The sequence below is a fragment of the Stegastes partitus genome, unplaced genomic scaffold, assembly GCF_000690725.1.
Source record: "Stegastes partitus isolate 25-593 unplaced genomic scaffold, Stegastes_partitus-1.0.2 Scaffold413, whole genome shotgun sequence".
In the NCBI taxonomy this organism is placed as follows: domain Eukaryota; kingdom Metazoa; phylum Chordata; class Actinopteri; family Pomacentridae; genus Stegastes; species Stegastes partitus.
In genome coordinates, this window is record NW_007578144.1 from 200591 (window position 1) to 227096 (window position 26506).

The following is a 26506-nucleotide window of genomic DNA, read 5'->3' on the forward strand; positions in this document are numbered from 1 at the left end:
ATCAGTGTATTTTGAATCTAGGTAAATATTGAATGAGTGAATCAATGAATAGAATGGAATAAAATACAGTACAGCTCTGAGGCGTTCTGCATTACTACCAAATATTAATATAACTCCAGTAGATCAACTTTTCTTATTTAATATTATCTCTGCAGAGTTAATACACACATACAGTCATGATTTACGCTTCTGTCCTCTTATGGTTCTTTTGTTTTGGTAGTAACTTTTTTTTAAAAATATGTAGAACCTTTTGCGCCTTTTACTCAAAGGCGCATATCCTCTGCCTCTCAATTGAAACCTACTCCAATACCTATAAGGACTTTGGAGGAGTAATCTTTGGGTCAGGAACGGGAGATTTCATTTTTTGGACGGTCCCTGAAGGCAGCAAAAGTTCGAAAAGTATGGCGGCGGAGTGTTTGACAACATTAACAGAACAGTGGATCCGAGAGAGATTACAGCTGAAACACCCATGTCTCGGTAACGATATATGATTCTAATGCAAACGTCGACTATGGATAAATACCAGAAAATATTAGTTAAAGCTGAAATGTTAAGATGAAAACTGTCGTAGCGAGGTATCTTTTAGGCCTCAGCATCTAAGCTAACGGATGCTAATGTAGCATCAACTGTCACCTGCTACAAACCAAACTAGTAATGATGATGGTTTTACCTTTTTTTTAACAGGGGATGTTCGGACTTTAAGCCTCCCGGGGACGTTTGAGGAGAAAATCAGACATCTGGGAAACGCTCTGAACAACTTTGTCCGTCTGAAGTCTCTGGATCTGTCCTGCAATGCGCTGGTTTCTGTTCAGGTTTGTTCCACATCATGTTGAAGTGGCACAGTCGAGTCCATAATTATTCTTATCCATGCAAAATCTTGATTTAGAGTAAATTAATATGTGACCAACAGGCTTTTTTTTCTGATTGCAAATGACATAAACGAATAATACAAGGTTGTGTTACAGATGTTAATGATGAATTTTAACTATTCATCTGCTGTTTTTCACATCTTTACTAAAAAATCTGTCATGTCTGAAATCATTCATATTCTTTGTCAGTTTAATATGTTGAAGAGTTTTAATTTGACCCCAGTTGTTGTGGTTGCTAATAAATAAATAAACGTATATTGTACATTAGCTAAAAAAAAAAGGTGACAATTTCATAGAATATAAAAAAAATGGTACAAACATGGTACTTTTGGCAAAAATATACAATGTCTTACTGCCCTTTGTCATTTGTTTACTTTAGCCAGAAGAAATCTATAGGTCAACAAGAAATAAATAAACTAAAAATCTAAAATTTGCATGGTTGTTATACATTTTGGGTTTAACTTTATATTGAAATCAGCATTTATGAATATATGCTGCAACAGAAGTTTTATCAATCAAGGCTTTTTATGGCTGTAACATTCAATCAAACTGAGATATCATGTGGCATAACTTCATATATGATCCTGCATAAAAGCCTGACATTTGTTATCTTATTATCTGCTGTTTGGAACCCTAAAATTTTCAATAAATTGTCATGTTTTTGAGCTGTACAGAACGACTCAGCTTGAAGCGTTATTGGAGTTTCAAAGGTTGTTGTATTAGCAGCATTTTCTTTTGTTTGCAAAGTTCAGGACCAATTCCAGCCACCGAAATTCATGACTTTAGGGAAAATGAAAGAAAATTCACACCCTGTGGAAGTTTTCTCTTTTTGTTGCCCTTTAGCGTTCAGTTTTGTTCCAACTGATTTGGCTTTTTGGACAAGAGTTAACAAAACAAGACTCTGTCATGTCAAAGAGGAAACTGATTTCTACCATGTAATGTCATTGAGATAAAAATATAAAATAAAAGCCAAACGTCCAAGGTGGATGAATACTCTTTATATGCACTGTACCTCTTTGAAAATACTCTCCAACACATTGAAAGGAAAGAAATGTATTCTGCAAACACACCTCGCTCACCATAACATGCATTTTTCACATTTTTGTTGTAGATTTATTGGCAGATACACCCACTGTTACCTGAAATCTGCTTAAACTTCACTGCTTTCTTCTCAGGGGGTGCAACACTTGAAGATGCTGGAGAGGCTGATCCTCTACTATAACCGCATACCTTCACTTGAAGAGGTAGAGGTGCTGTTCGAGCTCACGGCTTTAAAAGAGCTGGACCTCAGGCTCAACCCTCTGACTAAAAACTACCCACACTACCGGCCTTATCTGGTGCACGCCATGCCCAACCTGCGCAAGCTGGGTAAGACGTAGCCAGAATGTGCACGCCTTAGTTTGTGTTTTTCGTATTAATACGTGTTTTTTTTATTGCTTTCCAGACAGCTGTTCAGTCAGAGACACCGAGCGCAAAGCTGCCATACTGCAGTTCTCCTCTGACCTTCTTCCCCAGCAGCAGAGCTCCTCTATGAGTCCACCTGAAGATCAAAGGTACACTGAACACGAAATGCTTCAGCTTAAATGAGTTTCAGCTCATTTTGCTGCATGGAAATGTCAACCGAAGATCCAGGAACAGATGAGGCACAGAAACGAAGAATTTAAATTAGATTTATTTCAGAGCAGGCATCACAAAGTTTTCCTGACAGTAGCTTGAAAAATGATGAGAAGTAGATTAAATATAACATTAGAAAGGTGATTTTGCTATTCAATCAAATGAGCATTTGTAAACTCAATTTTAAAGTATTTATGAGTGATTGATTTCATCTTTCTTACTTTGTTTACTTTTGAGCCATCATTCCTCTGTGTTAATTATTGTTTAATTTCACCCTGAGCTGAGAAGCACTTTGCAAAACCTTGGATTAATCTGAGCAAAAAATGAATCATCCCTCTGACATTTGTAATGATGATTTGCAGGTACATGAATAAATTAGTGATCTGGGCACTATAAATAGCCACAATCGTGCATAATGGTCATACGTAGCTGCTCGGGCATTGTTGGAGAACCTTGCCAAGGCAATACAGCCTATAAATAGCATTTCCTCTTTTCGTTTTTTTTTTTTTCTTCTACTTTTGAGGTCAGGCTGTAGAAAATCCAGGCCATGATGGGAGATTTTAACCAGTCACAGGGCTGTTCACCAATCAGATGAAATAGTACAAACAACAACAAAGCTGGCAGTAAGAACAGTGGGGTAGGTGGAGGACTTTAAAGCTCGGGTGAAGCAACAAATGAAAGTTTAAATTTATTATCTTTTGTGCATTTAAAGTGTGTGTTTGTCTGGTAGGAGGTAACAGAGAGGGATGAGCTACAGGTGGAGAGTTGTATATTTGCAAAACCTCTCTGTTGTCCAGAGTTCTGCCTTCTGTAGCTTCAACCTTGACAGTAACAGCCACATAGGGAATGAAATAGAACTTAAAATCTATTGCAACCCTGATTTTTATTCCTTTCCGCTGTCTGCTTTGCCGTCTTGTTGTGTCTGTTTTTCCAGAAGCAGCAATCAGAGGCTGGCTTTAGTCAACCGCTTAACCAAGAGGCTTTCTCTCCTGACTGACAGCCAAGATATTGTGCTGAACTTTGTAGAGACCAATCACGGAGTCCAGGGTGAAACCGTCTCAGTTCACAAGGAGGCAGAGGGTGAGATATCAAAGTCTAAAAAAGCTTATTCTCAAATCTACAACAAACCAGATGAATTTCGGTTTTACTTCTGTTCATTTCAGAACTCAAAGAGGAAGATTTAGAAGATTTTACCCAACAGAGGAGTTCAACTCCAAAACAGGTGAATTTATTTGATTCAGGGTTAAACATTATTACCAGTAGTATATTTACATTTTTAAATATCTGTGCTGTTACTTTTAGGAAACTGCAAAATCCATCCTCAGGTATCCCCTTACAAAAAATGGTAAGTCTTTTTGGATCTTCTTTGTCAGAGACTCCAGTGGAGTTATTTGCAAGTTGCAATGAATAATCGATTAATGAATTAGTTTTCAACTATTTTTATAATTAGTTTCAGTCATTATCTAAAGAAAAAGGTCTAAATTATCTGATTCTAGCTTCTTAAATGTGAATATTTTCTGGTTTTGTTCCTTCTCTATGACAGTAAACTGAATATTTTGGAAACAAAACAAAACATTTGTCATCTTGAGTTCTTGGAGACACTGATTGACATTTGTTTACTATTTTCTGACAATTTAGAGAGAGACCAAAGAACTAATGTAATGACTGGGAATTCTGATGGATTAATCGTAGCAACTGGGCTTGCTTGAGTTCCTTGAAGACGTTTCACCTCTCATCCAGTTGCTACGATTAATCCACGAGAATAACCATGACCTGGATGACTGAGAATCTTCACAGACAATGATCGGGAAAATAATCAACAGATTAATCTACAGTGAAAATGTCTGTGTGGATCTAAGTGCTTCATTAGGAGGACAGAGAGTGCAGCAGTTGAAATCTTTGGAACACGACTTTGTTTTATGGTGATTTTCTCTGCTTTAGTCTTTACTAATGGAACAAAAAAAACACGATCTATGAGCAATTCTTTTTTACATCTGATATTTGTTGTGATAATGTAAAGAATTCACTTTGATTTCGTGATGAGAAAAGTTAAATTACCCTGACATAGTTAATAAGAGAGGCCTTAATCACAGGAGTTGTCCCCAGTGTAAGTTCTTTAGTTGTGGGCAATGTGTCTATCAACCACTAGGTGGAGACAAGAGCTAACTCTGATTTATATTTATCACAGCGTGTCTGTTAAAGGTTGATCAATTAATAAGTGTTTCTTTTATCTCGTTTGTGATTCACCAGATAACACGGAGTCCAAAGGGCCACAAGTGAAAGAACCTTCTCATAATAAAAGCTCTACCTCATTAAAAGTTGCTGAAAGACCGAAAGTGTCCTTTGGACCCTACATAGAGAAACCTGTGTCTGGAAAACAAAAGCAAAGGGACTCCTCCAAGCACACCAGACATGCAGCCAAGGGCCATTTTACCCCAAATCCTGGTACGAGTTACATTTCTGGCCGTCACAAAAGCACTAGTTTAGAATTAATGCATATCCACATTTCTAAATTTCACTTTAATGTGTGATTACAACATTTTTCCAGATCAAAGCCAGCGCCATAGCTCTTCATTTAGTAACATCAGACCTCCCAGTCCACGGCGTCCTGGTTTGAATCTGTCTGACCCCTCTGACCCCGTCTTACACCCCCCACGACTGACCTACTCCAGCTTCAACAAGACAGAAGGGGGCTCCAGTCTGCCGCAGCAAGCCGACAAGAAAAAAAGGGTCGGCAGTTAAATCAGTCCCTACAAATCTGCACAGCGAATCATGAATCATTCCATTTGAAGTCTTTTCTCGCATATCAACTGACAGTCTTTTTGAATTCACCTCTCAGGGCAGCTACAGGAAACCCCTGGAGATGCTCCTCAACCTCGTGGACAAACACTGGACGGGAGAGCGATCTCTGCATCATAACAACAACTTCCTATGTGAGTTTGTTTTCTCAGGAATGTGGCATCTGATTACAGGAGCCTGGGATAATGAATGTCCTCTCATCTTTTCTATTTCGGGCTCCAGCTCAGGCGGTGCAGATCCTCTCGATGATGGAGAGCGATATTTCCAGTCGGGAGGCTGAGGTCAGGACCTTGAGACGGGAAGCTGATGCGCTGAGCTTTCAGGCGGCGACGCGAGAGGAAGAGCACAAAACCGAAGTCCGCAACCTTTCTGCTCAGCTGGAGGAAGCTCGCGGAGCAGTCGTGAGTTCATACCCAGTTGTATGAAGCCATAATAGCGTTGAAAGGTGCCCTATATTATTCATTGTGCTCATTCTAATGCAGGGCAAATTGAATGAGCAGCTGAGGATCGTCTTAGAGGAAAATGTTGCGCTGCAGAAACAGCTCATCAAGTTAGAACGTCAATATCTCAAGTCCATGATGAAGAGTTCGCCTATTACTCAGATCAGAGGTGGGTGTAAATGTCAGGGGGAGATGTTATACAACAGAAGTGAGGGCACCCCTGGGCAATATCACTTAAATGTCAAATGACTAAGAATTGTATCACCTTCTAATAACTGCATCACATTGAACAGTAGGATCTTTGTTACCGTGTCAAATTAAAAACGAGCAGTTTAGATTTACTGAACTAAAAATACAGGCCCCACAGTATGAACTCAATGCAATTTTTCCAATTCTTATGTCCATCTTTAGTTTCAATGTCAGACCCAGTCCTCCTCTGGCCAGAGTTTTTTCTTTTATGTCATTCTTCAGGGACTACTTTGTCAGCTGCTCTTTGGGGTTGTGTTGCTCTGCCTTTCTCTTTAAATTCACCAAATGTGTTCTATTCAGTTCAAGTCAGGCCACATACTGGTCCAGGTCGCAGTGCTTTACTTTCATCCATCCATCCATCCATCCATCCATCCATCCATCCATCCATCCATCCATCCATCATCTATACACCGCTTATCCTCACTGGGTCGTGAGGGGGCTGACTTAGCGTGAAGGCAGGAGACACCCTGGACAGGTCACCAGTCTATCACAAGGCTACACTTAGAGACAGACAACCAAGCACACTCACATTCACACCTACGGACAATTTAGAATCACCAATTAACCTCAACATGTTTTTGGACTGTTTGGGAGGAAGCCGGAGAACCCAGAGAGAACCCACGCTGCACGGGGAGAACATGCAAACTCCACGCAGAAAGATCCCGGGTGTCCTCACCAGGACGCAAACCGGCAACCTTCTAGCTGCGAGGCAACGGTGCTAACCACCTTTCACCTTGCAGCCCTCTTTAGAAACTCAGAGTCATCTTTGCAAGTAGGTGGATCTATAAATGTCATCAACACATTTTGCCCTCACGCAGCCCCACATCATCACACTCCAACCTCCGTGCTCTACTGTCAGGACTATGCATTCACTGTGGTAGTCCTGGTCAGGTTCACACCAGACATGCTGGACTTAATCTGAACAAGACAAATTTATTTTGGTCCTTTTCAACCAAAGAATGGTCCCAATATTCATCATTTTTTCATGTTGCTTTGTAAAGTTTAATCTTGCAATTTATTACCAAAGAGCTAGCAGGATTTTTCTAAAGTTTCATGTTAAGCAGTGTCCTTTACACTGTGTGAGCTGTCACGCAAATTCTGATTTCCGCTGATAGCCCCTGTGGCATTTGCAAATCTACCCATCTGTTTTTGTAGAGCTACATCTAGAAAGTAGTGCACCACTACTGTGGTGTCAGTTTAAGAGGACGACCACTGCAGCTCTGATTGGTGGTACTATGTCTCCTTCTATACCTACTGAATGCTGCTACTACATCATTTCTCCACATGGAAAAAAATTACCAGAGGAACTAAGAAACCTTATTGAAACCAGACATGCAGATAGATACAGCCCATATATCCAAAACTGAGAAAGTTACGGTGGTTATAGCTTTTTCTTTCCATCATGCAGGCCAATTGGAAATCACAGGTGTACTCGGTTTTGTTGCATCTACTTTGGGGCCATAAGCCAGAGCACATAGGAGAATACAGTTTCCTGTTGAACTGAGAAATAATACAGTTATTAAGAAGTGATGCAGTTTTGAGTGATTTGACATTTAAGTACATCTGTGTGCTTCTACACTTCTGTTGTACACTTAACATATGAGAGAAACTTGTGCTGTTTTCAATAATAAGTATTATACTTTGCTCACCCTCAGAGGCCCAGACAGAAGTAGAGGAGCTCAGGAAAGAGATCGAGGGTCTGAGGAAGAAAGTTCAGGAGGCCGAGAACGTCAAAGAGCTGTCGAATATGCTGCAAGAAAGCCACAGGTAAAAAAAAAAGCTGCGGCCATCTTAGTGCTGACACTTGCTTTTTACTGTATCTACACACCCACAGTGCGGGTACAGTCATGTTATCTCACCTCTGAATCAGACTCTTCGTTGGTTGTTTACGTGATCTGAAAGCGTCTGTGTTTGTGCTGCAGGTCCCTGGTGGCTACCAACGAGTGTTTGCTGGCTGAGCTGAAGGGAAGTGGCGAACATTAAAGCACAGTTTGACTGCAGAGATGCCCTCCAGGATAAAAAAAAAAATATCAAAGCAAGACTATGCCAAGCATCATATTAGCACAAGCAGCTATTGACTGTTTTTAATTCATTTTTACTTTATTTATGTCACTGCAGCGTACATTTTTAATGGTGTGTGTATTAAGTTCTTCGCCCTTTTGATGAATTAAGTGTTTATTATTTCCAAAAAAATATGTATAGGCTGCGTTTGCTGGATGTAAACAGTAACAGGAGAGAGGCAATCCATTCATGAAACTTTGTATATAAGTGTGTGTCAGTACTGTTATGTTAACAAATGATTTTAGGGGAAAAAATTTCAGCGAGAAGGTCATAATGTATTTCCTGGCAAGATTGCGTCTCTCTCCTGTTTTTCTTTTTCTTTTTTTTTTTGTAGGTCAGTTGTGTCTCCATCTGCTTTGTACGCTGCAGTGGAGTGAATGCATCTCGATTCCAGCTGCACTGTGACTTTATTTATACCTCTGCCTTCGGGCTCGAGAGCTACACACATGCATGCACTTTCCTCTCGCAAACAGTAATACAAGGCCTGACAAAACCAGGTTAGAATTTGGATGCTATACAAACTGAATGCTGTTGTTTTTTATGTGAACGTTACAGGTCAGTGGTTGGTGCTACTGGTGTGGAGTTTCACAGTGATCCAGAAGAAAGCCATAAGAACATTACACATGTTTTTGACAGATACCCCAAAACCTACTCAGCAGAGGTTCTGGATGTCTTTTTTTTTCATTTTTTATTTTCAATAATGCACTACAAATCATGAACACACTTTTAAGAGGCCTAAAGAACAAGAACAAAAAAAAAAAAGAAACAGCACACTGCATGCACTGGGGCACAATAGTACATTAAGAGTTATTTGAAAAAAAGACAATATTGTTCCTCCACATTAAAGGTGCACAGTATTTGGCATTAAGCACAGAAAACGGATCAAAAGCTACTGCAGCGGGACGAAAACTAACACACTGATAGCTGCTAGTTTTGCACTTGATGCATGATTCTTCATCAGCTGAGGCTACAGGTAGTAGTAGTGACACAAAACTGTCGTCATTTTTTGAAAAATATTCTACAAAAGTATATTACTCGTTTGCAATCTTTCCCTTTATCCGATACAGTATGTAAGGAAACATTAAAACCCTGCAATTTTTTTTTTTTTTCAGTAAAATTTGTGCCTTGGATGACGGTACCACACGTAAAAGGTACTCTTAAGTCTTCATCAACAGACAGATATTAACAGCATTAGAGGAAAGCTGACTTTGTACACGTACAAGTTGATACATATTGATTTCAAGCAATGCAAGATTTCGTCACGATCCCACAATTTCAACCACTTAATATTTTTTTTTAGCAAGAAAATATCGAAGTCTGTCCAGTAGTCTGTCCTCTCAGCAGGCGCAGCAGTTCCGATAAAGATACGACAAACTCCTACTGTCTCCTAGATGCTTCTGAATCAAATGCAATATATATAACATGCACAAAGTACAGCAATACAGAAAAAAAAAAAAAGTAAAAACATGAAGCCAGTGTCTTAAATTGAGCCATGTGGCTAAAACTTTTTAGAATATACACAATCTTACCACAAATATATTAGAACTACTGTATATAAATCTGATGAGGAAACGATAAAATGTTAAAAATACAATCTTGTACAACTGAGCTCATCTACTGTGGTTAGAGCTTCTGTTTTCAGCTTAATTCACCAATTTAGTGCTCAAAATGCATGTTAGGAAAATGGTTTGTGTGTAATTAAAGTCTGGGTAATGACAAAAAAGAGGAAATAGGTGGATTAAGCACAGGAAGGCTTTTGTTTTGTATGTTTTAGATATTCACAAAAGCAAGAAGATATGACAGAAGTCACAAAAATTGTACTTTTGGACAGATGATACGAAAACCTTAGTGTGTTTTATTGGTCTGAGCTGAAGGCAAATTATTCCAATGACAGTGTGAGCTTATAAATTAATTTAAAAAAAACGAACAGCAGATTTTTATAGACTCAACAGTTGACAAGAGCAGATGGCAGACAAACAACACTGAAGATGGAGTCAACGATGTAAGTTTTTCAAAGGAAATGAACATCAATGATATCTATACGTCAAAAAATTGTGTGCCAATTATCTCTGAAACTGCAAAACAAATTCAAAACGCAGCTTAATACGGGAATTTCCATTAAAAAGTGCAATGTTGAGAATTCATCGACTTGTTGTCCCACTTTTTGTTTTTCTTGGCATCGTGTTCATTGTGCTCTATAATTGTAATAAGGCCCTATCGTAACAACGAAGCTTCAATATTCATAGCGGAGCAGTTTCTCTCGTTTGTTCTCCTCAGTGTTTGGCAGTAACTCGCTATCAGACAGGAATGTACCAGCTGGTGATGAACTTTGTAAAAATAGATGTAAACAGTTTTCCAGTTCTCACACTTCACAAAGAGAGGAACTCAAAAACATCTCTCTCTCTCTCACATACACACAAAATAGATGGGTGGGAAAAAATATATGAAATCCTATTCTTTTTGTGCTTTCTATGAGTACTCTTCTTTTTTTTGTTGTTGTTTAATAGAAAATCATCCTAAGTCAAATGTTTATCTCCTGGTCTTCGCCCCTCACATGGGTCTGCCCGCGGTGGGTTTATTCACTTTCTTCTCGTAGGACCCTTGATGTTTGTATCCCGAGACGTATCCTGAAGTGTCAACTATGTCTACTCGTCCCGCCTTACCCTTCCCGCGGCCGGTGTCGTCGAAACGCTCCTTGTGCGACCCTGTAAACTTGGTGGTGTCCGTCAGGCGGCTCACCGTCGGGGAAGCCACGGCTCTCTGTGGGGAAACACTTGGGCTGTGATCGCAGGTAAAAACAGACACGAGGAAGTTTGACATAAAAGCAGAAATCGTGGGTGTCGTGGTGGTGGTGGTGGTGGTCATGGAGAGCCATGAGGAACATAAAAGTGCTGTTGCTGCAAATGATGCAAGAGAGGAACGCTGGTAGAAATCTGTTAATCGTGTAAGTTAATTCTTTTATACCTCAGCGCACTCTCAATGCAGCTTTTGTAACATAACAGCACATTGGAGCTTGAAGAAGTGCGTTCAGGTGTGACACAATGTCCCTTAATGAACAACATGTGGAAATAATTTTAGTTTTTGGCCAAATCAAAGTGAAATTAATGCTAGTAATTGAATATATTCTGTGATAAATACCAACAAATTGATCTATTTTCAGAACCAGCAGTGTAAAACAGACTTGGCAGCAAATCTTTTATGCATTTTCTGCAACTTAGTGCATACAGGTTCCTGAGTAAACATATGAAGTTAGTGCTACTGCAGCTGTACAGCTTCATCACTGCCATTATTAACATGCAGGTTTGCAGATATATAATGTATTCACTGAGATGGGACTCATCAGGAAAAGCTGATTTAAATCTCTGCACAGAACCTCATCTGAAGCAAGTTAGCTGTGCAGCATCACCTTCCATGATGTTAAAAAACTCTGACTTTAGGCTCAAACTACCTCGCTAACCCATTAATTTCACCGAGCAGTACATTGCTTCTGATGTGAATCTTAAAAATCCAGTCTTACTGTGACTCCTGCGATGACCGGCCCCTTCCCTTCGATCAGCTTGAAGACCTCGGCCTCGGCGTCCTCTCCGCTCTTCTCTTTATACTTCTTCCTGGCCAGCTCCCCGAGCGCCACCTTGAACTCGTCAAAAGTGATGGTGCGACAGGATTTCTTCCTGAAACGTGGGAGGAAAAAAGGAGCTTAAGTCAAAACACTCGTCACGGCGTGGAGCCTTATTATCTCGACGGATTTATCTGCTCAACCGCCTCTCCTGGGATAAAGAAAATTGCTGTATTAAGGTTTGCTTTATCAGCAGGGTTTGCAGTTTGAAGGGTTAAAAAGACAGTGGCGGTAGTGTACACAAAGCCATGTGTGATCTCTTCATCGTGGCAGATGTATGACACAGCTTGGAGATGGTATCCTGCTGGGATAAACAATGAGAAAACTTTCACTGTTTGGATCACGGTGCGTTCCAGCGCTGAAGTGTCGTCTGAGCAACTCCACAGACTCACAGCTGCAGACTGTATTTGTGACTGTCTCTTTATATCATCCGTCACACTCAGACCTCGCTGTTTTTGATTCCAGTGGGGACACTTGGACCCGCTGGATGCAACTGAGCACCTGAAAGGGGTTATTGTGAATCAACGTGTTCTCATTAATAAGATCAAGCGCCGAAAATAAGACACGGCAGATCATCATCATCCATCACCCGCCCCGTGAGAGTGCTCCAGTTGTTTAACTGGCCATTTGCCTGTTTCACTTCCATGTTAAAAGTGCATAGTAACACAAACACAAACAGCCATCGCCGTGGTGATAAATCACCTAAACAACGGCCCATAAAGCCTACAGTCTCCCCGGGCAACCTGCTGCCATAGCAACCAGCTACAGTAAACAGACATGTTTGGGTTTATTATTAATTCGACTGGTTCTGCGACCAGTTTTGTTTGGGTGATCCATCAGTGTTGAGCATCTGAGAGCTCCGTTCCTCTGCGATGGTTCAACGCTGCGTATTGTCAGTCGGTGGGGGGAAACTGGACTTTCAGCTGTCCACGGAAGATAACTGTGTCTTCTCAGTTCCCCCCAACGCGTACAAAAGGTTAAGTCATGTAAATAAACAGCAAATCAGAATCCAAGGAGGCGGAGATGAGGGTAAACGAGACAAAGGTTAGAGGGCGAGTCCTAATTTTAGTCTGATCTGCTGTCTGTTTACATACTTCAACCATCTGCAGCACAAGATGGGATACAGTAGTTGGCTGTTTCATGATCGCGCTCACTCATGAGGAAATACAACCAAAGCCACCATAAGATGCTAATTAATTCATCCACGCCAGATTTCGACCTCATCCATAGTTTCTGCCGCGTTGTTCTGGCTCCGAGCAGGCAGAGCTACCTCCAGAATAAGCAGTGACTCATTGAGCCGTGCTGCGATTAGCCAGTTGCTCATTAGGATGTTTAATTTTTCGCGTGCAAGTAAAGAGCTTTGACGATGATTAAAAGCAAACTGCATCTCTGGCATGAGAGGCAGCCCTCCATCCTCCTCTCCCCCCCTGCCGCTCAGTCATGCCTGGAGTCTATGAAAATGAGCCCCTCCCCCAGCACTGTACCACTTCATATCCTGTGGGTGGCTCTGAAGTGGGCACCCACCACATGCTTAGCTCAGATTTTTACTGTACCGTCCCTCTCAGTACACTCTGGAGCTGGGAATCTGGTTGAAAATGTCACGCTGGACTACCTAAGACACCAAACACAAAAGACCTGCTTTTCTTCCTTAAACCTCCATGGCGGCTGCAGCATATTGTTTGCACATTTCCAAATATTGCTCACCAGCAGAGCGGGATGTAAACACGCCTCGGTCCCACCGTCAGCTTTAAGCTCTCCCTCTCTCTAGTCTTGCCAAGAAAAACCTTTGTAAATATAAACACCCATTGCCATGCCAACAGTGAAGGTGTTGATGTGGGTGACTCAAGAACCGAGGGATACTTCTTTGGCTCCACAAATACGAGAACGTTGGTTTACAGTAAGAGGTGACAGCTGAAATGCTGACGGAGCGTTCAGGTGTTTGCGCATGTTTAACCCTTAAATGTCATTTTTCAAATATTATTATACCTCTGATCCCTTACAGATATCTCAGGTTAATTTCTCTTGGGAACACTAAAGTCTTTTTTAGACGTGGGACTATTTCTGCTTCGTTAATCTGTTAAAACGACAAAATTTAGACATTTATCACTTTTGAAAATCGTCATAGCTTCATTCAGAAAAACCCACCACAGCGACAGAAAGAGCCGCGCTACAATATTTGTCATACAAACGAGATCGAACGTCATGACACACATTAGATAATAATGCACTAATAAACAACCAACTTTATAATTTCCAAAACACTGAAAATTCTGTCCATGTGTGATGATAAACGAACTACTACTTAACCAATAGTACAACAATAATATTCAGACGAATTTGAGGACAGCCCCTGTACGATTTAGCTGCAGCTGATAAACTGTGACCGCGCTGTTAGAGCCGAATCCATTCTGTCTCCATGTCGGGAATAATTTATATTTCTAAGTAATTCATGAACTTCCTGCTGCTGTTTCACGTGCGTAAAAACACGCAACTATCAGGGGACGCTCACATTGATCCTGCTGCTGTTTGATGCTTCAGGTTTTAATAAACTTTAAAGGAAATAGTCCGAAACAGCAATAAGCTTGAACTCCTGTTATCGTTTTGTCAGAGTCCTTTATTATTGGTGAATCTCATTAATCAGATCTTTTACAGGCTTTGTCTTCAATGCAGAGAAGTTAAATCTATATTCAATTTGTAATAGATGCAAAGCTGCAGGGTGAATATTGCACTCTGTGATGTTTTTGGATAAATATTTGAGTGGAACTATGAAAAAAGCCTTAACTTTACTTCACACAAACCCAAACCTACGTAAGCTGCTTGTGCGTGCCTATCAGCTAATGTAAGTGGTTCAGACTTGTGCCATGTTAAAAGTGATGCAGAAATGTTACTTGGTCCGACCCAGTGAGGCGAAAACGTGTTTATTCAGACATGAAGCAGACAAGTTCAGTTGCCATGAGAATAATGGAAAGGAGAGCACGTCTGAAAGGGGCTTAAATGGATGTATCGGACAGTTCAGGGCCCTTCAATCACTCTGAGGGTCTTAGGATAAAAGAAAATGCTGTTTTGGACCAAACCTATAGTTTCTGTGCTATCATTTGACAACACTGCACAGATATAGCTTAAAGCCAGTAGAAAAACAATGTGTTTTAGACAGAAACATTGTTGAGGAGATTAGCCATTTGGGGAACACCATAAGGTGGGTACTCAATTAAATAAAATGAATGAATTAGACAATGTGTGAGAGTCTATAGAGCTGCAATGATAAACAAGTTGTTGTCAATTATTAAACTAGTCCCCAACTTAATTGATAATTGATTATTGTTTATCAGTTTGAGTCTTATTATTCTTCTTAAATGTGAATAATTTCTAGGTTCTTTACTGCTCCAAGACAGTAAACTGAATATGTTGGAAATAACATTAAAAGTAGTTGTTGGTTGGGTGATATAGTAGAACTCAAAGTTGGCATTTAAGGGTTAAGAGCAATGAAACCTGCATGACCCTTAAAGGAACTTTCTTTATGCCAATCATAAAAAAGGTGTAGCTTACAAAACCCGCTGGCTTTTATGTAGTCGGCTACATGGAATTGTTTCCGCATTGTTACTTCGCGCAGCCAAATCCTATTTCAAACAGCCTTGAGCTCGCAAACGTGAAGCGGTGGCGCTCGTGTTGGGATCCGTTGTTATGACTCAGATGATGTTCTCCACCCTTTCGGGGTGTAGGACTGCGACGGATTAGGCTTCACAAATGGTCAAATTATAGACATGCATTCACTTTCATTCACAGCATTTGAAGCCATATTAACGGAACTGAACAGGTTGTAGTTACGCCACATGATGTTGATGCCTTTCTACTGTACTTTATGTTGGTAGCAGCAGAACACTGACCACTGCTTTAATAAAAATACAATAAACAGTCTTAAAATCATTAAAAAGCATTTTAGAATCTCTTGCATGTAAGTGTGTACAGAAAACGACTGAGATTGAACTCCAGCTACGTGCGAGCAGAAGATGGAAAATCCACTAAATCAATATGAGATTCTCAAGCAGCCCCTTTTTCACGGCCTCTCTGTTCCTGCAGCGAGACACGATGACAAGTAGCTTCCAGCCATTCTTCACAATTCTGGTGCCGTCTAGCAGAATAATCCTTATTCAATTCATGCAACGGGGATAAAAAAAAAAGAATTCAAAGCTGCTCTGTATATGAATGAAATCTCCAAAATAACCATGCGCAAAGCCACACAAGCCCACACTGTAAAAGCCCTGTCGCCTTTTTTTTTTTTTTTTTTTTACTCCAGATTTACTCCGCGCTGCTACACACAAGCACCTCGCTGTGTACGAGCAATAACAGCGCGACACAACAAATTCTGCACGTGGTGTGGATGATATGTGCACTAATCTGTCAAGGTGTTATCAGCCCTACGAGTTTGCAGACACTCGCTCGGTAAACACAGCTGTGCAGATGAAAAGTCCTCCTCTGGTTGTCAGCTAATATTGAGGTCACAGCTTATTGCTGGACTGTACCTCATTTAAATCAAGCAGCAGAGGATGAATCAGTGCAGCCCGAGGAAAGAGAAGATGAGCCACTCTGGCCTTTTGCTCTGGCTGCTGTTTCTGAAAGTTAGCATCATCCAAGTCGAAGATAGAAAAGCATGTTTTAGAGTTTTTTTGAACTGACAATCATCACTGACTTCCTGACTCTGATGAAACTTTAGTAACAGACTGCACCGCCTGCAACGCAACATTCAGACCGTTTTTTTATTGGCCCTTCTGTGAGTTCAGGTCTTGTACAGAAAGATTACTGCCTGTTTTACTTGACTGGGAACTAAAATAACACTATTAACTCCCTCAGCTACATATAGTTGGGGTCATTTTTGCTTCTTACTTTGCTTTTCACTGCTCTGCACATCAGCTCTAGAAAGCTGTTTCCCCATGCTGAATGTATCCTCCCAACAACTCGCTCCTCTGTTTACTGTTGTCAAGCCATGATGCATTTATTTTATTGATCCAGTATGTTTTATGTTCCACTGTAACGTTCTAAATACATTGTCTCCTCTCTGCTCTGTGTAATCACAGCTTGCAGTTCTGCAGAAAGATTTTTTTTGTCCGTTGGTCGCAGCTGAGTCACGTGAATTTTTCAATTGTGCTGAGTAGTGCAATTTTTTGTTTGTCACAGGATCTGTGGCAAAACTGTTTTCACGACTTCAAGATTACTTTCTCCCACATAGCTGCTCATGATCAAGTCAAGGAACATTAGAAAGTTTGACAAATCTGTCTGTTTTTACTGTTTCTAGCTCTCACAAATGTCCAATTTTCCTTTTTTTTTCTGTTAAAGAAAACTTGCCTCTAAAACCAGCGAACAGATTTTGAGGTTCAGCGCAATAATTTCTCTGAATCTGACTGAAACAGAACAGAAATAGGCTTTGTTGTTCATTTTAGCAACCACTTCTATGGACACATCAATCTATACAGTCAATTACACAATTCTGTAACAGCACACCTGTAATAAAATCTTATCCAACCCAGATATTGTAAGGTTAATTAAGGTCCACTAAAACAATTAGACAACAGAAGATTAGAGTTCAAATAGGTTCAAAAACCATGTCTAATAATTTACTTTCATATTTTTCTCTTAGTGTACAGAGAAGTTTCTTACTTGACTTTGCTGAAGACGATGTCCACGTCGGTGAGGGTGATGTTCTTGCCGTCGATCACGCCGCAGTCCTTGCACAGCTTGGACCAGTTCTTGCCGTGCAGCTCCTTGCCGGTGGCGCGAGTGTCACCGTGGATGGCGAAGCGTCGAAATGACTCCTCTAAGGCGGTCACCTCCACCGGTGTGGACGAGCCCACACCTCCATCGCTGGTCCCGTTGGACTCGGTCGAAAGCCTTTTGGAGGCCCGGTCTTTAGACTGTGTGTCGCTGTGCGGCCGTAACGGGGCTGAGCTCATGTTGGGGTGCTTCGCTGTCTGCACTTTAAAGTCATCTATGTTGTCTCTGCAAGGGAAAAAACACACAACTAACTAAAATACAACTACATAATTGGCAGTAATTCCAGAAATGCAGTCATTGCTGCAGCATTTGTTGACTCTGCAAGTGGCAACATGAAATAATTCTGATAAATATTTGCAAGATATCTCATGTATTGAATCAGAATGAACAGATAAAGGAGAAAAATATTCACAGGCTACGCCTGGACACCAGGAGGGAAGAACAGGTATTTCAACAGAAACACAATCTGATCTGTTCTGCATGACTTGTAACGGACAACTTTTCTGCAGAAAGGCAGCACGCCTTAAGGTCAAGACCCAGCTTGCCGAATTGTTGCCTCTCTTTTTGTGTTCCGGGCAGGATCAGACTCTGTGTTTCTGTGCTCATGCTGCCTGTGAATGGGCAGATGTCTTACGTGTTCTGGCACAGAGGTGAAAGTTATAAATAGAGCTCTGTGGAATTCAAAGGCGCACAAATCAAGAAGCAAGAGAGCACATTGGTATCTGAAGTAACACACAAAATGTGAATTAGAGGCTCATCATATGCATTAGAAGACTTACTTTTGGTCTGCCATGCTTGTGCAGGAGTTTGCTTCCCTCTGTGCAGTGTTCAGATTAGCTGACTTGTGTTTTCTCTTTGTGCTGTGGAAAAGATGAGAAAGGAGGTGAGTAACGTGTCCGTGCAGATGACAGAGAAGAATCAGATGAAGGAGTTAACACCGCAAAAGTGCAACGTTCCATCAGTTCCTCTTCACTGTGCTGATACAAACACAGTTAATTACGACTAAAAGCTGTGACGAATAATCGATTAGTTAACAACTATTCAATTAACCTTCAGCTAGTATGATAATCAATTAATCAATTTGAGTAATGTTTTGAGAAATAAAGTCAAAACTCTTTAATTCCAGCTTCCTAAATTTCAATGTCTGGCTTCTTGTTTCCTCTATAACAATAAACTGAGTGGATTTGGGCTGTGAACAAAACATTTGTCAACTTTAGGAGCCACTGATGGACATTTTCCAGTATTTTCTGTGATTTTATAGACCAAACAACTAATCAATTAATCAGGATAATATTCCACACATCAATAGCAACTATTTTGACAATCAATAAATCTGCTTGGGATAGGCTCCAGCCCCCCCCCCCTCCCCCGTGACCCTCATGAGGATAAAGCGGTGTACAGATAATGGATAAATCTGCATGAGTACGCTTTAAAAGAAAAAAAAAATACTAAAAATCAACTTCTTAAATGTGAATATTTTCTGTTTTTTTTCTACCTCTATGAAAATAAACTAATTATCTTTGGTTTGTGAACAAAAAAAAATACATTTCTGACAGTTTATAAGCAAAGCCACTAATTGATTACTAAAGAAAATAATCTAGTATTTAATCAACAGTGAAAACAATCATGAATGCAGCCCGAATAATGACATAGCTCCTAATCTGATACAAACAAGCAGCACTGCATTCAATTAAAACCTCCAGAACAAGATCCAAATCCTCTTTACCATCACTACAATCAGATCACTTTCTGCTAGCTGCCGTGCTGTTTGTCTTGACACATCTTTCCAGGCGTACATCTGCCTGCTGTGCTCTGACTTCACTTCTCCCTCTTGCTCTGGATGACTTCATTCATTCTGGGATTTCTCTCTAAACACATCATCCAGGATTGCATCCAGCAGCAGCAACAATTCTTCTTCTAAGGTAATCGCACAAAGAAACAGGCAAAGAAAAAAAGCAGCAGAGGCCACTCGTGTGTTTCTGTAAAGATAACGTAATCCTGCAGCAAGTCTCTGCTCACCTTTCAGCTGTTCCCATAATCAGCACTGCATCCTTACAGAGAGTGTGTTGCCATGGCAAGGAGCATCCCAGCAAAGTCTCTTGAACTATTTCGCGATAGCTGTTTATTAAGATGCAAACCAGTCAGAGATGCGCTGCCCTGTGGACCGCACCGCCTGCTCTGGCTAACAAAGTTTCAGCAGCTCCCTCAACTTGCCAGTGAAGTGCTTCCACTCGCCCCCAGTGGCGATAGCGACGGGTTTTGTTTCCCCGACCCGCCGCCCAACAATCACAACTGTGACCTTTGCTAAGTCCAGTTGACACGAAACAAAAGTTTTCAAATACAAAAGATTGACCCTGCAAAAGGCCATTATAATCAGGATTCTTGGAGGGGGGGTAAAAAGAGATTATTAATGTGTATGAATAATGGCATTCAGAACTATGGACACTGGGAAGCCATTGTCTCTGTCTGAGCCATGGCCATTTCTTCACACACATGGTGACATCGCAGAGTACCACTATTGATGGATTCTGTAGTCATATGTCATCGAGGACGCAGGCCAGGACAATCGAGATGGAGTTATTGAGGTTGCTGAAGCCTCAGTGTCTCACCAGTGAAGTACAATGTAAACTAGAGTTATAGTACCACGGAGGAGAACAGAAAATCAGTGCACAAATGTGTAATATCCAACTGCGAAGTTCAATCACAAATAGAGCTGCAACAATTAATCGATTAGTTGTTAACTTTTGTGTTAATCACCAACTATTTGGATAGCTGATTAATCGGTTTGAGTGACCTTTTAGGAACAAGATGATTTATTTCTCTGATTCCAGCTGCTTAAATGTGATTTTTCTCTTCTTTTTTTTTCCAGTAACCTGATTATCTTGGGGTTGAAGACAAAACAAGACATTTGTCCTCTTGGACTCATTTGATAGACCAAACAACCAGCTTATAAATCAAGAAAAAAACGAGAGATTCATTGATTAATTGAAAGTAATCGCTAGGTGCAGCCCCACTTACCAAAAAAGATAACATTTTTTACGGGGTGTTCATGATTTACAGAACTGTGAACTACAATCTGGGTCCTAATTCAATGACTGATCACTTTCTTGTGTTTTCGAATTGTTCAGAAGTCTAATTATATTGGCTAGAGATAACGACAGAACTAAATCCAACACTGGGTTTTGAGATTGATTATAGTTTCGACACTACACATCTCTACCAAAGTTAACACTCAAGACAACTACCTCGTCATGATTTGAAGTAGTATTTGTAGCTTGCAACAGAAAACAATCACCAAGAAGTGGCTAGACAAGGAACTGAAAAGTGCAAAAATACATTTATTTAACATTTCAGTGCTAGATCATCCAGTGTGGTGCAAAGAGAAGCCACCTTAAACTGGGAGTGGCTGTAACTACACAACCAATCACGCACTACTACCAATCATAACTGTACAACATTTACCTTGTGTAAACACTATGATGTTAAAGCTTGAGTCAGAACACCTTCCCAAAGTTGTTCTAACTTTCTGTAAGTTATTGAAGATTGTCATTCAGTAGCACAGTGTTATATGTGATTTGTGAAGAATGTGATTGGTGCAGAGCTACAGCCACCACAGATTTTCTCCGGCCCAGAAAATAAATGTATTTTTGCAAGTTAGACAGTATGGAAAGGTCTGTTCCTCTCCTACACATCTGCCTCCTGAAATAGATGTGTGAAGAGATTCTTTATCTCAGACATGAAACCGAAAACAAAAGCAGAATTAATAGTAATTCTGAAAGTGATACATGATATGAAGCAACTGACCTTCGCTTTAAGACACACTTTAAAGGAGACTACATCGAGTATAGAGGCTAGAGTCTACATTTTCTGATTCCAGCTTCCGAAATAAGAATATTCTCTGGTTTCCTTCCTCCTCTATGACAGCAAAATCTTTGGCTTGTGGACAAAACAATTTTGGGAAACAACGATTGACATTTGTCATCATTTTATAGACAAAACAACAATTCAATTCATCAAAAAAGTAATCGACAGACTAATCAACAATTAAAACAATCATTGGTTGCAGCCCTTGTAGTTCCACTAAGAGCTCAATCAATAGAATTATAATGTAATGCAGTAAAATGTGTGTTTTTACAGTAACAAAAACTCGAATCAGACTATGTCTACCTTCCTGCGGTGTGAGTTTTGATGCTGTTGGGTTCAGTTTTATACAGAAGCTTCCACGCTGAGGTTTCATCGTTATTATTGACTTTACTTTCAGCGGGGATCCTTTCAATAGAGTAGCCTCTCGCTGTGTGTTTTCCTTTGTGCTTCAGTGACAGCAGCAAAACCCCATGAGAAACAAAGGCGTCTTTTCACTCTCCTCCTCCAATTTATTGTCAGTAGCTTCAAGAGCCCAACTCCACAGTACAACAAGCCTCCTCAGACCACATCATGTTCAATAAATAAGAGAGAGGTCATGAACATTGTACTGAGTTCAGTAGAACCCACACTGAGATGAAACACTGTGCGGTTCGTTGTGTTGTGTTTGGCCAAATTTCCTCGCTGATGTGAGGAAAACAGACAAACGCAACCGTTTAAGTACGGTTTTGTCTTGTGCCGCTTTTTCTGCCCCACTTTGCCACATAACAAACGAGAGGCCATTTGGTTAAGGGCAGATCTCCAGAGACAAATCTGCGACTGGATGACAGCATGCTTACATACACTTGCCTTCTGGCAACGCGCTGCACAGATGAGTGCGTTGACTATAAATTGACCCATTTTAAACTGCGTCTATTCATAGCAACAATACACCGCCATGACTGGAACATTCTATTCATTCTCAAGGGAGGAGATCAGGCAGGAAATGCAGGCTGAAACACCAAGAAACAAACATTAAAATTTGGTGTTTTTAAGCTGTTAGTTTGGCAGATGGTGTTTAACTCGCGAAATGATGTCACTGTTGTCGGAGCGAGGAGTGGGAGAGGACGGCGGTGTTTAACAGTAGCCTACATCATGCCATCACGGTGAGTGGGCATGCAGAGATCCCATCTGCTTTCAATCCAGATCAGTCTCCTTTCAGGCAGCTGCTCCGGAATGTGACCGCGTCAGTCAATCACGAATGTAAAACAGAAACTACCACCCCCCCCCACAGTCTGCTCATCTGGGTCTTATGTAGTTCACTGTGTCTACCAGCGTCGGGTTACTAGTGAATGAGGCACGCGCTGCCGAACAGGGCCGCTAATGCAAATTCTCGTGGGTGTTCTTGGAGTTGGAGGACTTGCGCCATGTAACCTCCATGTAACCGGTCTAAATCCAGCAATTTGACGCTTGTTGCGAGTTCTAGTCTTAGCTAGAGTCCAATCAATAGACTTTGGAGGCCGAAACCGATTTTAGGGCGTAATGCGGTAGTAATGCTGTTCACAAACTAGTTATCAAGTTAGTACGAAGAAACGGCTTGACTCTGCTCCACTGTCTGCTCAGCCCTGATGTGTACTCTGCTACATGTGCTGCAGACAGTGCTGTAAACGATGGAGTCAGAGCCGAACTATGAGATGACACTGTTTCTAAGTTACCCCAAGTATTTTTTCCGGTGTTATGATCTGTAAAAAATGTTCAGTATCAGCTATGTACACTCATGCTGATCTGTCTGTAATATGCCAAAATCAACCATTATTATCAATCAACAGATATATTGGTTGGATTCTAGTCTTAAGATTGTTTCAAGTTTGTAACACTGGACACCATGGGTCGACTGATTAGCACTGTGGCCGAGCATTTTCCTGATTATCTGCACATCAAATAATCGTATCTAAAAATGACCTGCTTTGGCTCTAGTGCAGGAACCTATCACTCAGTGGACTCTACAAATGTCCTGCCCACCGGTCCATCTGATTGGTTACACGTCACAAGTAACAGCCAATCAACACGGAAAGATAAACATTCAAAAGTTCTCTTTTAATTAAACAAATGCAAAATCTATATAAGCTAAAGCATTTCGATTTCATTTTTGTTCTGGATTCTGAGTTATTCTAAAATTTGACACCAAGATTTAAATTTTTACTGTGAATGCATATCAGTTACAAACATTGGTTATCAGTCGACTTGGTTACTAATAATCGTATCGATATTGGCACTGGACAAAACACATCAGTCGAATCCTTAAGGCGTTTCCTGCTGAATGATGTCACACAAAATATGGCTTCTACGACGCACAACCGTGGTAATTCAAATTCTTATGGGGCTCATAGTAAAGCTGAACAACATACAAACCCCCCCCCCCAAAAAACATTATATTTTTACAGATATATATGGGTCTTGATCTTACTGGTACCTGTAATGATGTGTTTTTTTCAGCGCCAATACTGCTTATTAATAATCAAGGACAACAGATATTTGGAGCCAACATTCATTTGAAATAAAAATAAAATATTTGGTATCAAAAAGACAAACTCTGACATAAACTTAAATTAAATGTTTCAGTTTACTTGTGTTTTATATGTTTAAATAAAAGAAAACTTGTAAACATTTATCCTTCAGTGTTGACTGGTTGTTACTGGGTGAGGCGTCTGCATCAGAGCCAAAGTATAAAGTAAGTAGGACTTTATCTGACCCTGGTTTAAAAGAGTAGCAACACTGATAATCAACTGATAGTTGATCGCTTATCATTTGTACCTTCAAAAAAATATTTAAAAAGTGCTACGATTTTTGCTGCTAACTGTACTAAACAAGCACGTTTCCTCACATTGGGGGAGTATTGTTTGGAGGTCAGGACATCTCTGTAGCACCACGATACCTCGTTCATACTGATATATTATGACACGTTTTATCTATAGATTGGACTTTGGATATTGGACTTGCAATTTATATAATATTTCAAGTGACTGTTCAGTTGTAGCTCATAAGACGTGCAGATTTAACCTCAATGTCTCCAGCAATTCAATAATACAACGTGCTACAAGTTATAGTTTTAACTCTGACACCACAAAATGTAACGTCTTAGCCTTTTCCCATTTTGGCCACAGCTCCCAGTTCTCACTGTGCACAAGGAGGAAAGAGGACATGACATCAGCACGCTGCCGCCTGAGTCTGAGGTCACCATCACGCTGCCTCTGTCGGCCCTCACCTCCCTAAAGCTGCTCCATGAGCCAAAGATCTTGGCGAGCGGCGCGCCGTTAGAAAAATAAGATGTTTAAAACAAGCTGCAGCGGTTATTGTTGGCAGCAGCGGCGAGCCAAATGGAGGTATATGAGGAGGATCATTATGCAACCCAACATCTGAGGGGAACACATGAACAGCAGAAGTGTCCCTGACATGGCTCAGACGGAGACGAGGCCTGCCGGGCCAACAGCAAATTAACTCTGAGTGGAAAACACTTAGAGGCAGGTTGTGTTGTGCGATGTCTTAACAAATTAATCTAGATCACTTGTCTTTGCAGTGTCATGGAAGCGCCACATAATCTTGCAACTGAAAAACCCCAACATTGTGCTGTTGGGTGTCGCACTGCAACGCTTCGTTTGTCCAAAGGCATCCCCCTCCTTGTTTGTATTTTGCAAAACTGACGTGAATTTGAGTCAAACTAAATGGGATAATTTACACTCTGAGGTTAATTATTTGTGACAGAACCCGAAGGCTCTTGGACCAGTGCAATGAAACCAACAACAGGGAAATCTGGGACAAGCTCAGTGACTATGTCTTCTTCTCAGGCATACCTAATTTAACCTATGGGGAAAACATGGCAGCGGAGCCACTCAGAGAGAAGAAATTTATAATACTATTCTCACGATTGGTGTCTCTGAAAGCACAATAATGCACCAAAAGTTTCTCTTCTACTCACATTAAAGCCACATCTAATTCCACAATGAACAGGCAGTAATGTGGTTGCGTTATATTAATTTAGACTTAAGCAGAACATGCTGTCCTCCATTCACACACACTCAGCATCAGGGAGCTCATAAATGAGGGCATAAATCTTTTTTTTTTTTTTTTTCGTGCGTAATTATGTAACTACCTACACACAACCCAGCAGCCTGGCATAAAGGAGCCCAATGCCTTGTCACTCATCTTTTTTCTAACCATTAATGGAGCTTATTGGACGAGGCTTCAGTCTTGAGTTGAGAAGATAAACAGAGGAGGAAAAAGCTCCTGTTTATGTTACTGAACATGGCTGCTGCAGAGTCTGAGCGCGTTTTTCTTCGACCGAAACACGTTACATAAACTTGCAAATGCCACATTCACACAGAGAAGTCCACGTGATGCGTTTGTTATTGTCAGCCTCTGATGCAAGTCTGCCAATCCAGGGCATGAAGTCAGATCACACGCATGATGCCAGAGAAGCAGCTTAAACTGCAAATTTCACATAATAAAAGACATGCAAGAAGAAGAAGAAAAAAAAGGCTGTATTTGAAATCAGCTGCTGGTATTTGCGCAAAATAACAAAAAAAAACATGCAGATCTACCTTGTGGCAAAAACAACAGCTCCTGCTATTAAAGTAATTGTGCCAAAATTTGGTCACCTGGCGACGCAAATTCCTCCGGGTCGACTTCACCAAACCATAATTGCGCGTCGAGGAGCCTTTCAAGGAGTCGGGTTTTTTTTTTCCTCTCTCCCTCAGCCTGCTTGCCTGTGCGCTCAAGTCTGCCCGATGGTTCAGTCCCCCTGCGAGATGCTGAAGAGAAACCAGGCCGCTGATTGGCTGCTGCGGCTGCGCGACGAGCTGTTTTTCTTGCTGCCTCGTAGGCTGCGGTTCTGGAGCGCAGATGATAAACAAGAGCATCTTTTTTGGTTGCTCTGAGAGGAGGAGGAGGTGGTGGTTGATGTAAACAAAGGATTTTTTATTGATATTATTATTATATCACATGGAAGAATGTTGCAGCTTTGTTAATGAATAACCTGATCATGAGCCATATGGGATGGGAGCGCATGAGAAAGGGCAAATGAGTATTTTTAAACTGGGTTCAAGCACACAGGATGTCTTGACCAAAGGGAATTCTCTCCAAGGTCTACACTCTTCATATTTTAATGAGAGATTTCCTAATAAAATCTCACATTCTCCAGTGCACTAATGTGTTACACAACCAGCAGTGGCCCTAATGGCTGGACATGGATGGAC

The 26506-nt window shown here is 40.8% G+C and overlaps 2 protein-coding genes across 3 annotated transcripts; one reads left to right on the top strand and one right to left on the bottom strand.

Moving 5' to 3' along the window:
• Window positions 1–396: 396 nt before the first annotated feature.
• Window positions 397–8794, top strand: cep72 (centrosomal protein 72). The gene is made up of 14 exons (XM_008285684.1): window positions 397–477; window positions 685–812; window positions 2045–2237; window positions 2314–2422; window positions 3418–3563; window positions 3647–3705; window positions 3786–3828; window positions 4734–4928; window positions 5032–5213; window positions 5323–5416; window positions 5505–5683; window positions 5765–5891; window positions 7627–7738; window positions 7894–8794. The coding sequence occupies exons 1-14, from the start codon at window positions 402–404 to the stop codon at window positions 7952–7954; spliced, it is 1704 nt and encodes a 567-aa protein (XP_008283906.1). The 5' UTR covers window positions 397–401; the 3' UTR covers window positions 7955–8794.
• Window positions 8659–26023, bottom strand: tppp (tubulin polymerization promoting protein). 2 transcript variants are annotated; one of them, XM_008285683.1, is made up of 5 exons: window positions 25910–26023; window positions 18194–18274; window positions 17301–17639; window positions 11550–11703; window positions 8659–10792 (listed from the first exon to the last, which is right to left on the bottom strand). In XM_008285683.1, exons 2-5 carry the CDS (start codon window positions 18205–18207, stop codon window positions 10583–10585), a joined length of 717 nt encoding a protein of 238 aa, XP_008283905.1. In that variant the 5' UTR covers window positions 18208–18274; window positions 25910–26023; the 3' UTR covers window positions 8659–10582. The 2 variants fall into 2 exon arrangements, with proteins under 2 accessions (XP_008283905.1, XP_008283904.1); XM_008285682.1 differs by having other exon boundaries at window positions 25853–26023.
• Window positions 26024–26506: the final 483 nt, after the last annotated feature.